At 35.8% G+C, this 12889-nt stretch overlaps 1 protein-coding gene across 3 annotated transcripts in view; it reads right to left on the reverse strand.

The window, feature by feature from the left end:
• Positions 1–1742: 1742 nt before the first annotated feature.
• Positions 1743–12889, reverse strand: part of LOC108250420 (E3 ubiquitin-protein ligase RNF31) — an 82459-nt gene continuing 71312 nt past the window's right edge. For 2 of the 3 annotated variants that reach the window (XM_037982056.1, XM_037982055.1), the window contains exons 22-24: positions 9573–9669; positions 5444–5609; positions 1743–3141 (exon numbers count right to left, since the gene is read on the reverse strand). In XM_037982056.1, coding sequence (XP_037837984.1) covers positions 3091–3141; positions 5444–5609; positions 9573–9669 — 314 coding nt within the window. In that variant the 3' untranslated portion in view covers positions 1743–3090. Of the gene's footprint in view, positions 3142–5443; positions 5610–9572; positions 9670–12889 lie in introns of those variants that run through there. The other variant, XR_005234589.1, reaches the window with a different exon arrangement.

The following is a 12889-nucleotide window of genomic DNA, read 5'->3' on the forward strand; positions in this document are numbered from 1 at the left end:
GTATACTTTTTCACGATATTCTAATATTTTGAGATAGGATTTTTGAGTTTTCTTAAGCTGTACGCCATAATCAGCTATATTAAAACAATAAAAGGCTTGCAATATTTCAGTTGATTTGTAATGAATCCAGAATGTATGACATTTCATGTTTTTTTAATTGCATTACAGAAAATAAAGAACTTTATCACAATATTCTAATTTTCTGAGACAGTCCTGTATATCGGAGCCAGGATCAGGGTTAATGAACACAACATGAGTGGTCAAGGGTCAGCAGGAGAGAGACAGGGTGACTTACAGGTATCAATCATGGTGACTGCGGAAAAAAAAGTGCTGTCACTTGAGATTAGAACATGTTCAAAAAATTTGTCACAGATTTGCCCTTAAAACAGAGTTGTTGTAGGCATCTCCAACACATCTCAGGAGCACTGAAGCTGTATTTTGACTGTTGCACAAGAGCTCTCCTTTGACAGAAAACATCTGAGCCTAATGTTCAGACCTAAAACGATGATAAATAACTATTAAACAACGGATCCTAACCTGCCTGTCTCCATTTGTAAAGTGTACTCCAGGAGATCAAATCATAAGTGTGGGGTCAGGCTACAAAGGTGGGAGCAAAACAAGTTGAGGTGGGTACAATGTGGGCGTAGTAGTGGACAACAAATTAATGTACACGGCCAAGAATACAGTTTTGCAAGTCCAGTGAGATAAAACCTTAATATAAAGTGTCTTGTCTCTTCATCTGACTAAGCTGTAGAGAAATTAGTAGAAAAATGTGAAATGATTCCATATTTAAAACGCTAAAGTCTAAATATGAAACATGAACATGTTATAGTTATGTTGTAAATCACAATGTAAAGGTAGTCGTATTTCAGCCATTCTGCTGCTACACTCTGTTGGTTGTTTTTATTATCTACATTCTAAAAACAGCTGTTCTGTACAGAAATATTTTGTAGGTGAAATAAATGAATAATTTCAGTATATTGAAGTTTGAGATAAACAGCAGTTACACCTGGAGTCTGTGAGTGTTGAAAATATACAATACAATAAAAAAGTGTAACATGCACCCATTTTCTTTCCATACTTTTCTGTGCAGGATTGTGGGGGAACTAGTGCCCATCTCCAGGGGTCATAGTGTGAGAGTACACCCTGAACAGGTAAGTCCATCACAAGGACACAGTGACAAACAAGACACACAGCCATTCACCAACTCACTCATACCTAGGATCAATTTACAGTTACCAATGAACATAAGATGCATGCTTTTGGTCTGAGGGAGGAAACTGGAGTACCTGAAGAAAACCAACATGTGCACAGACAGAAGATGGAAACTCCACACAGAATGGTCAGTAGGTGATCTTCTTGCTGTGAGGCAGCAGCTTTAACTACTGCTCCACCATGCAGATGGGTGTAAATCAATTCCATCTCAAAGTTAAGGAGACAGATGATGTTAATTACATTTTCTTAGCTAAAACCAGAAGAGATATGCTATCCATCACCTCAGATTCTCATGTATCACAGCATGCTCTGTTAGCATTTATTTATGCAACACCTAACTGTGCATACTTAACACATAACTAAGAAGTATGTTGCATTCAAATAGTGTTTGAAATACGAAAATATCCGGCTATCCCCTATCCCCTATTTCTAATATCAAAACTCTGCAACCTTTACAACTAGAAGAGCCATTTTTACCATCTCCCCTACCAAATTAAATTTGTATAGAGCCACAAAATGGACCTGACTGGTAAAATTAAAATAGTTTCAGACTTTTTAGTACATCTAAAGCTTCAGTTATGACCTTCTTCAAATCGCTGCTTTTTATTTTATGTTTTCCTTTTTTTTATTGGTACTGTTTTAAGGAACAGCTTGAGTTGACCAATGTTTTGAAGTCTGTATTTTAAATTAGAACCTATGATATTGGTCTGTTTTGTAGGAATAAATAAAGACAATCTTGCTGTTGTGAAGCTTGATTAATCCTTCTGTAGGAAGCATTAAAAACTATTATGTTTTAAATAAATATTCGTGATACACTTTGGTCAAAATGAAGACACTTAAACAGTATCTCTTTCACAGACGAATTTACAACACTTTTAAGAACACCTAGATGTATGCCACTAGTCTACCTCTTTTGAGATTGCAGCTTTTGAATCTGTTGGTTACCAGGAAGAATATATGCCTTTAAATTATAGTCGAAGTTGTCATTCCACAATTGTCTTTACTAATGACTTTCAAACATTTGATTTGACTTTAAATTTTTGTGATAAACCAGATGCTAATTATGTTAGCATCGATGCAACTTATCATTGAAAAAGGCATAGAAACGCTAATTGTTGGTCTGTGATTAAGTTTTTTTTTTACATTTGATATTGTAAACTCTTTATTAGGTATGAAAATATAGAAATCACTGAAATCACAGAAATCACATCTATTTAAAATAAGTCATAGTTATTTCAATTTGTAAATTTGTACTTCTGTCTCTGCATTTCAGTTTCAGTGTTTAGGATAAACATAAGCTCACTTGCTGCCTCCTGGTGTTTATTAAAAAAACTGACAATTGCAGTTAATCAAAATGCTTCACTAATCATTTTATAATTGCCCTGCAGCCCTCTGAATGGTAACTGAATCATATCATGAGGTGCCCATAGTCCCACTCCAATATACTCTATATGTGTTTTAAGGGGTTTATATTTAATTTAGACTTTCATCATGCAGAATTCAGGGCCATCAAATTCAACAGGTGTGAGAAATTTGTACTTTATTTTGAACACAGCTATTCTTGCTGCACACTCTAAATATCAAAAGCTTTGAGTTTTCATCACAGGGTGTTGGCACACCGAGACCTCTAAATCTGACTTCTCATCATAAAACACAAAAGTGTTACTGCTTACACCAAGGTGTGAGGGCTACTCATCACTTCTTGCAGCTTAAAATTCATACTGTCCTTGCAAAATTCTATTAAAAAACACCCACTCATTTAGCCATGGTACAGATACAATTAACTGTCATCCCTGTAACAGAAAACAGTGAATTCTGAGGAAGTTCATCTGAATATGAAATATGTTTGCAAGTTGAAGACAATAAGAAATTTCTTCATTTTTTGCGTGGCACCTTGTCACCAAGTGGTACTTCATCCATCAGTTTCTGCAGAGAAACAAAAAAAAAACTTGTTACAGTAAATAAATGTTCAGTATATACAAAGGGAGGTTCATCAGAGGAATACCAGCTCTGGATGTTGGTACAGTGAACGGTGATTGATTTTAAAATAACATACAGTATAAGTAATAATAAAAAGTTATAAACTAAAAACAAGCTAAAATATAGGAACCAGAGTTCTTTTTTTTGTTGTTTTATCAACATTTTTGAAATCTGAATTAATGTCTTTTATCATGTTTAAAAACTACATAAACAGCTAATTCCCATTTCAAGATTCATCCATCCATCCATTTATTCATCCATCCAGTTATCCACCCATCCATCAACCCATCCATCCATGGAAAAGAGCAAATTATATTTATTAGAATTTCTGCAATTGAGTATACATATTGTGTACTTTTACTTTTAAAGTAATTATTCAAAACTATAACTTTTACTTGGGTTTATTTTCCATCAAGTATTGTTCTTAGTTACATTTGAAATCTTATCCTGAGTAAAAAAAGATGTGAGTATAAATATGTAAATTAAATCAAGAGGAGAAAAGAAATGCACGCCATAACATCTGCAGTGACTGGTTCTGTTCCTTACCAGTCAGCTAGAAGTGATGACAAGGCCAGAAGGAGGAGGTTCCCTGTTAAATAAACTCATAGAAATGGTCTACAAACTCTGCCCTCTCAGCAGGCTGCTTCATCCACTGGTATGGAGCAAAATTTGGCAGACATGCGCTTGTCAGCACCTGTTAACGGGTGGACAGCCAAACTTTTGCTGAAACTAAAAGCAATGAAAGAAACTCCTGGAATTACTGGCAACCATGTTTAAGAGACACTCAGGCTCCAAGTTAAAAGAAGGAAGCATTATTCTGCTGTTAGCTGTGTTAGCTCAGAGAGACTCAGACCAGCAATCTGTGATGGTGAGTTTAAAACATATTTGTTTGTTTTGTAAGTTAAAATGAGGCTTTCATAGTATTTGAAGAAGATTTGTGAAAATTAGTCGAACAAGCCTCAGTTCCTGACAGCTTTTGGTTAGCTCTGTAGTAGCTGGTAGGCTAACTAGTTAATTATTATCAATCAATCAATTGAACTTTATTTCTACAGAACCTTCCATACAAGTCAAATACAATTAACAGTGCTTGACAGCAAAGAAATAGTGATGGGGTTACTAAACTAAATAAATTTAACAAAAATAGAAAAAGTACTAGCTGTTATTATGCCAACTATAACCTGACGTGATCAAAAACAGCTTGAGTTGCATCATTAACTTCCAAACTCAAGTCTGAAAACATGTCAGAGAATCAATAAGTGGACAGGAACTGGGCTAATTAAATCATACAGCCTGATTACAAAAGAATACTGAGTTTACTGAGAATAAATGAAAATAATTTATTTGATAACACTAATTGCAGTCTCCTTATCTCAGTAGACCAGCTATATTCACACATCAGCTGATCATTCACTCTATGGCAGAGGTTGAATGTTTTTTATTTGTTGTTGTTGTTGTTGTTGTTTTGTTTTAAAATTATGTTTGGAAACAGTATCCCAGTAAAATCACCATTCATTAAATTTTGAACAGGAATATTTTTATTAAAAGTCACATCAAATCAGCAGCTGTCTGAATCTTAAAGTGATAGTTCAGTTATTTTGAAAAAGCTGTATGATCAGTTTAAATTATGGTTGTGATAATATTTGGTACAATGCACACATTTTTTTATTGTTGTTTTAATTACAGCTTCATCAAGTGCAAAGTGTGAGCAGATTCAAGTTTTCAAGCACACTGAAAGTTATGAGAGTTAATTTAAAAAAAAGTAGATCTAGTCAAATGGACTGATTTTACCAAAAAATAGATCCATAAATTCCATTTTATAGGATAAAATATAAACTGAACATATATCCCATAACAAATATTTTGTGGCTACATTTGAAAATTAAAACAAATTTGATCAATGTCTACATGTGGAACACTGGGTGACTTAAAATGACAGTGGAAATTTTAGTTTAGTGTTTTTCAATTTGACAATTAAAACAAATTGTTATTAAATTAAAACGGATTGTAATCAGATTGAAAAGGATAGCTTGTAATTGGATTTGGATTTTATCGGTTAAATTTGTTTTTATAGTGCTCTGCCCTAAAGTGATGTAGTATAAATAAACTAAATGAGCAAGAAAATCTAATCAAACTAGCCTTGCAATCCATCAACACTGAAAAAAAAGGCCATATATGACCCACCACCTGCGAAGCATAAACCCAACAGCGCTGTGCTTACAGGAGACAATAACAGACACATGAAACACACCTTGAGCAATCTGCTGCAGTAGGTGGACGAGTCCTCTTCATCCCTACGGGTGTCATCAACCTTGTACCTCCTGCAGGCCAGAAGTAGCTCATTGGAGCTGTAGAGGGGAGCAGGATCAATGGAGTGGCTGTTGATAAGGCTGACCAGGTACTCCCGGTAATGTTTCCTGGATATAACACATAGATACTGCATTATGAACATTAGAACAGCAACAATTCACATAATATTCCAGGTTAGTTCAAAAATCCTGACAGACTTGTGCTATTTTACAGCACTGGATCTGCCATGTCCTGTTTGAATAAACAATCTGGCACAGGATCATTTTTAAAGCCAGTCTAACTAGTTTGAACTTTCAACATGAGACGGGTTTGAACTGCTGCAGCACAATTATATAGAGACCTGATCAGATCTGTCATGTCCTGTTTGAGTAAACAGAATATATTAGCAAACAACTTCACAAACCAGTGGATGAATTTTAGAGAAACTCCCAGAAAGTAATCATTGGAAGTACATCTATAACTAATTAACTTTTAGAGTTCATCTAACTTTTAGAGTTAGATGAATTATTATTATATAGATTATTATCATTATCTTGTTGAAGTTGTTTTCTGACGGTTTTCACTGCTTCTGATGTGAGTATGCAAGTAAAAAGTGAAGTGACACCAGATGATAAAATGATTTCCCCTGGAGCTAGCTTCAAATATTGAATTTTGTTTTTGGAGTTCTTTATGTGATGAGGTGTGTTTCCTACAAGAGGAGCTAACATAGTAGCAAGATGTTTTATGTCACTGAGGTCATGTTGCTGCTGATGGGTCTGAGTGGTGTTCCTTCTTTGTATTTTTGAAAGTCCATATAAACATGGAGTGGCTTGCCCTGCATGAAACCCCACACTTTCCAGTTTTGAATTAGGAAAGCTCCCTGATGAGAACCCAAACATCTTCAACTACAGAATAGAAATCCAAGATCTTTTATGTTACTCAATTTATGCTGCTAATAATGGGTCAGAATGGCGCTCCTTCATTGTGTGTTCATGGAAGTCCATATAGGAAGTGGATATATACACTCCTGATCATAATCTTAAGACCAGTTAAAAAAACTGCAATAATTTGCATTTTGCACGATTGGATCTTAAGAAGGTTCTAAGTAGAGCTTCACAATGTTAAAGGAAAAAATCAGTGCAAGAGACAAGAACTTTTGAGCGGGGAATTAATTGAAAACTGCATTTACACTCAAACATGATTTTTTTCAGCTGATCAAAAGTTTAAGACCATAGCNTCACTTCACTTCACTTCACCTCATAACAACAGGCATGCATTTTATGTTATGCACTCTTTAACTTTTAATACTTTCCACTCAGAGCTAAATACTTTTAAAGCTGAATACTTTTAGCTCTGTTGTACACTGTAATTGTTAGACTGAAAGAAACATGTATTATGTGGATATTTGCACATCTAACCAACTTTACAAGGTAAAAATATAGAAAATGTGTTTGATTGACTTTGTTGATAAAATCTCTTTCCAAATGAAAACTGACTAGTGCTGCTTTGATGTACACTAGTTTAAATAACCACTTCTTTAAAATATTTCAGTACAGCAATGCTGTATTATTCATTTTGACAACTAGTTTCCCATTCAATTTTTTGTGAAATTTGTTTGTTTAAATTGTGTGAATGCTGATTCAGCATGCACAATATTGTTTTACCGTTTACACTTTCTTCCATACATTTTTGGCAATCCAACCACTTCCATGTACTTTGAACTATTTTAACCATACATATTTCAAAATGCCCTGTGATGGACTTGTGATCTGTCCAAGGTATACCTCACCTGCCTTTTGAACAGTGACTGCTGGAGATAGGCACCAGCTCTAGTTTTGCATAAACATGCTATACCTTTTAATATTTGTGACTTTTATATTTTCTGTATTATTTAACTATATTTATCAATAATTTTACTATTGAAATACATATCATTTCAGTTTGTTTCTTTTCTGAGTTCTACTTCAGCATATTTATTCTACTGTTTTTTAGTTCTTTTTTAGCTTTCAGCTACAATTTAACTAATTTAACTTTTAGCTTTTAGGTTTTTCTTCTTTTTTATTTCAGGTTTAAATTTTGGTTTTAAATTTTTTTAGAAAATGTTTTTCTACATTTGCTAAATGTAGCTCTGAGCTCTTCTGTTTTGCTTCTTTTGCTTTGAGCTACAGCTTTGCTCATTTTAGATTTTAGCTGGTTATGTTTTAGTTACTGCAAATTTTAGTTCTGCCAGTTCCAATGGTAGCTCCAGAGATTTTTTTACTGCAGGTGCTAAGGTGCTAAGCATTTTATTGAGGGTGCTTTGAAGGATTATTTGTTCTTTCAGTTCTCACCACACACAGACACAAGCACAGTGGTGCACTCAGAACAGACAAGTACAGTCACCAATAAAGTGGATAGTGAATAGGTGGTATTCTGCATTTTAATTAAAGCATGTAAAAACAAGATATATACACTGCTCAAAAAAATAAAGGGAACACTCAAATAATACATCCTAGATCTGAACGAATGAAATATTCTTATTGAATGCTTTGTTCTGTACAAAGTTGAATGTGCTGACAACAAAATCACACAAAAACCATCAATGGAAATCAAATTTATTAACCAATGGAGGCCTGGATTTGGAGTCACACACAAAATTAAAGTGGAAAAACACACTACAGGCTGATCCAACTTTGATGTAATGTCCTTAAAACACAACAAAATGAGGCTCAGTATTGTGTGTGGCCTCCACGTGCCTGTATGACCTCCCTACAATGTCTGGGCATGCTCCTGATGAGGTGGTGGATGGTCTCCTGAGGGATCTCTTCCCAGACCTGGACTAAAGCATCCACCAACTCCTGGACTCTCTGTGGTGCAACATGATGTTGGTGGATGGAGCGAGACATGGTGTCCCAGATGTGCTCAATCTTTTACTGTGTTGTTTAAGTGTTCCCTTTATTTCTTGAGCAGTGTATTTAAATACATAAAAAATAAAAATATATAAAAAAAAAGTGTGTTCATGTTATGTGGGTGTATATGTGCTAGTATGCTACCTGGAGATGCAAAGTTAAAAGCGAGCCGTGAACAGTTGAAGGCCCGCCATCTACAGCACCCAAGAGCAGAAAGGACAGGTGGACAGGTGGAGGCGCGAGAAGCAAGGCACCAGCCCCCCTAACTCAGCCACACCACCACCTCCCGTCGTGCAGGCCAAGCCTGGGACCCAACCCCCCCAACGGCCCGGCGCCCACACCGGCTTTGGCAGAGAAACCGCTCAGCACCAAGCAGGAGAGACCCCCCCAGTGCCCCCAACACACCAGGCAGGCACCAGTCCACTGCGGAAAATGGAACCCAGAAGGCCGAAGGTGAAAGCGTGTATACCCATCCTCCCTGGAGAGCCATCCTTCCGAGTGGGGAGGATCCTACCAAGGGGGCAGCAACCCACAGGCAGCCCCTGTGTGACACTGTCAGAGACCCCCAGCCACCCGCGAAACCCCGGCCCCGGCTCTTCACCACACACATCAAGGCTCTACTGTTGTGAGATTTGAAGGAGGTGGCTTGGCACTACAGAGGGTTGATGTGATCTTCACTTTAAGTTGTTCTACCTCTGCTTTTGCCAGGTTGTTGCTTCTAATTTGACATGTCCTGGATGACTCCATATATATAGAATTCATACCAGAATAAAGTTACATTCCTAGATGTAATGCAGCTGTCTGCCTTTAATGCCAGCGTATTAGACTAAATCATCTTATGTTGAGAAATGATGGAGTTGCATCTGTTTTGGTCAAATTTTGTTTGTATATGACCTTACTCACAATCTAATGTGATATTGTGAAATCTCACAAGATGTGTTAGTGCTCAAAAAATATCAAAAACTTTGCTCAATATTTGTAAAATTATGAAAAACAACAAAGTTATAGCTGTTTTTGTGTTTGCTAATGTCAATTGGCTTTTGTGGCTACAAAAGTTAATCAGTTGTAGATGAATATTTTGTATAAGTTTCATCAGTATTTAACCAGTCAGACAGGGGATATTTTGTTAACAGACAGGCACTCACACACACTTGAGCAAAAACATTATCACCCGCCTTTAGTGGTGGATGAGAGCTCACATACTCGCAAAGTGCTGCATGTCCAGGTTGGGTCTGAGCTCCACATGCTGAATCAGACTGCTCCCCTCCCTCATCTTTCTGCTCTATTACTCCACACAGACCTAAAAAAAGAGAAGAAAAAAAGAAAACAGTTGTACAAAATCTTGTTTAAACCTGTGAAATTCAATTAAAATTTTAGTAGGATTTACTGTATACGAGAATGTTTAATTTCAGCTGGATGGTATTAATTTGGTCTCCAGTTCCAATGTAAACAACCTTGTTGTTGTTGTTGATCAATATGTCTTTTAACCCCCACATTAAAAATGTTATCAGGACCACTTTCCTCCACTTATGTAATATCACTAAAATTAGAAAGATCTTGTCTCCAAATTCTGAAAAAAAAGCTGGTCCATGTATTTACCACGTCTAGGCTGGACTACTGTAATTCTTTATTTTCTGGGTGTCCAAAATACTAAAGTCTGGTAGAACTTTATAATAACTACACCTTATTTAGCCTTATTTAATCATTAATAAATGATTAATTAACCTTGAAAATATCATTAGTTAAGAATGGTTCATACTTACAACACTATAAATTAGCACATTTTTAATAACGTGAATTAACTATTCTATGTACTGTGTACATGTATGGAGGACCGAAACTGACAATCAAAAATAAAAGCAGAAATATATATTTTGTTTTTGCCTTTTCCTTACACATGCATTTTCATCAAGTAATGTTTATGTTTTGTTTTACCTTTGCCTTATACAAGTGTTTGTTCCTTTGACATTTCCTCGTCTCCTCTTTTTACATTACCGTGTGCATTTCTGCCTTAACTCTTCTGCAGCTGTCAGAGACATCTCGACTACAAGTTCACTTCCTCTCAAATGAGGCGTTCTTCTGAAACGGCCGAAAGCACAGGCATGAACAATTAATCTGCACATGGATCCTGCTCCTTCCTGGTAATTGGCCAATAGGAGAGGGGATGGACCAAGAAGGCAGCCTCCTCATTTGCATATTGAGGCAGAAATGCACAGGGTAATGTAAAAAGATTACTTGACATTACTTGACGAAAATGCATGTGTAAGGAAAACGCAAAAGCAAAATATAAACATTACTTGATGAAATGCATGCGTACGGAAAAGGCAAAAGCAAAATATATATTTCTGCTTTTATTTTTGATTATCAGTTTTGGTTCTCCATATGTATGTATGTAAATGGTCATAAATGTACTTACACACCATGTGTTACACATGTATTAATGGTTAGAGAATGTTTGAATTGACTGTATACTTATCCTGCAGTGCATTAAAAATAAAAAAGTAATGGAACATGATTATGTTGATTACAGCAGGTGTTTAGCATTTTAAAGATTTATAATTAATCTACACTGATACCTATGTTTTGTTCACAAATATTTGGCTCTATTTGTAGTCCACAACTTAAAAGTTTTGAGATTAGAAAATGTCAATACATAACTATGTTTTGTATTCCACGTCTCCTGGCTTGATTTTGGTCAATTTAAATATACTGAACTGAACTGAATTGTAACTCTAAATTGTCCCTAGGTGTGAGTGAGAGTTTGAATGGTTGTCTCATTTGTCTCTGAAAGTTCACTTTGTGGTTTGTATTATTGGATATTAGCAGTCAGGGAATGTTACTGAGACAAATGAATGAATTTGATGAAAAGTGATACTATTACAAAAAAAAAATAAAAAAACAAAAACATGAGCATATCCAAACTAGGTCCTTAAATCATTTCCAAATATCAGATGGTGTAAAGTATTCTGCTTTGATGTCAGTCATTAAATTCAAAATGAACAAATCATGTCAGACAGCTGTATCAGCTGGGAGAGGATCGATAGAAAATCTGAGTTTTTTCAGTAACTGTTAGTTTTGTAATATGATTGTGTAGGACTTATTAGAGGAGGCAGAGAGATTGGTAAGGAATAGGTGTTCATATTTAGTCAAAGGGACTGACTAAAGAGCTCAGAAGTATTTGAGAGAAGAGAGGGCTTCTATTCTGTTTGGTAGAGAAGACCCTTTGGAAGGGAGGGTGTTGTTTGCAGCCATTTAGAGCTGTCAGCAATGAAGATAGCAAGATAAGTGGATAGATGTTCCTGTGTGAGGTGGGGACGTCTTCTGCATCCTGTAGATAGACAAGGCTGGGGTATAGCCAGGTGCATTCATCATATTGCTCTTCTCTGGTGTGGAGCCGATCCAGAAGGTTCAGTCGTGGTACAGTGAAGTCAGTCCCCGGGGTGTTGGATGATGTCACAAGCTCAGACCCCAGGGAGGGGTCCCTCCAGCTGGGTGAGCTAAGTGAACTTTTTCTCTTTTACATATAGGCCTCTATTTTAGCCTTAGGGGAGGGGAGGATACAGTGGATTTTACATGATTTAATAAGAGCTGCTATTTGTCTGTATAATAATTTTTTTTCAAAATATTTATTTCATTATTATTAATAATATTAGAAGAAAAATAATAAAGACGTAGTTGTAGTAGTACTATACTTTGAGTTTTGATTTAGGAAAAGTATTTCACTGTTTATTTTTTTATTGCTCCAATTGTAAAAAATATTAAATATTTTAATACAAAATAACTCCCCTAATATCTTGTAAATAAAGAGACTATTCACAGAAGAATGGTGAAATGTTTGTATGATGACAAACTTTTTTGGTTTTTTTATACAGGTTAATTAAAGGATGGATTCTTTGTTGTCATTAAAGTGCTCTCTTTTTACATGTGGTGAGAGATGACAAAAAGTTTTGAAATGTCAAAGAACAGGTTACTGTACTCAGAATGACCAAACATACAGTTCTGGGTCTGTGTCTTACTCAGTACACTTTATGTGTCAGAGTTTCCACATGTTACTACAAAAAAAAACATTGTGACGTTTCCGCTCCAGGCAGAGGTATGCAAAAGCCAAGTAGGTGTTTTATTTTTTACGTTTTTTTTTTTTTTTTTAAACAGAAGCGCTAAACAAATGAAAATATCTGAAATATATTATAAATATAAAATAAGTATTAATTTAGCTAATTTGGCTTTAGGGAGGCATACAGTACAGTACTTATTTGCTGGTGGAAGAAGGAGGTCTCTGAGGAAAAAGGGTTGAAACCACTGAAATAGAACACAGTCATGCACTCTTGTGTGAATGTTGAGTCAGGTTTCATACTATTGTTTTCATTTATACAGTCAGGGTTTCCCCCAGTGTATTATAAGCCTGGCAGGCCGCCAGCAGGCTCCGCTTGTTTATTATAAATACATCATTTTTTTACATGTTTTTTTTTCACCCGCACCCCCAAAACTGCTACCTTTATCTACCTCACCACGCAAGGGTG

This window comes from Kryptolebias marmoratus, linkage group LG20 (genome assembly GCF_001649575.2).
Source record: "Kryptolebias marmoratus isolate JLee-2015 linkage group LG20, ASM164957v2, whole genome shotgun sequence".
Lineage (NCBI taxonomy): Eukaryota > Metazoa > Chordata > Actinopteri > Cyprinodontiformes > Rivulidae > Kryptolebias > Kryptolebias marmoratus.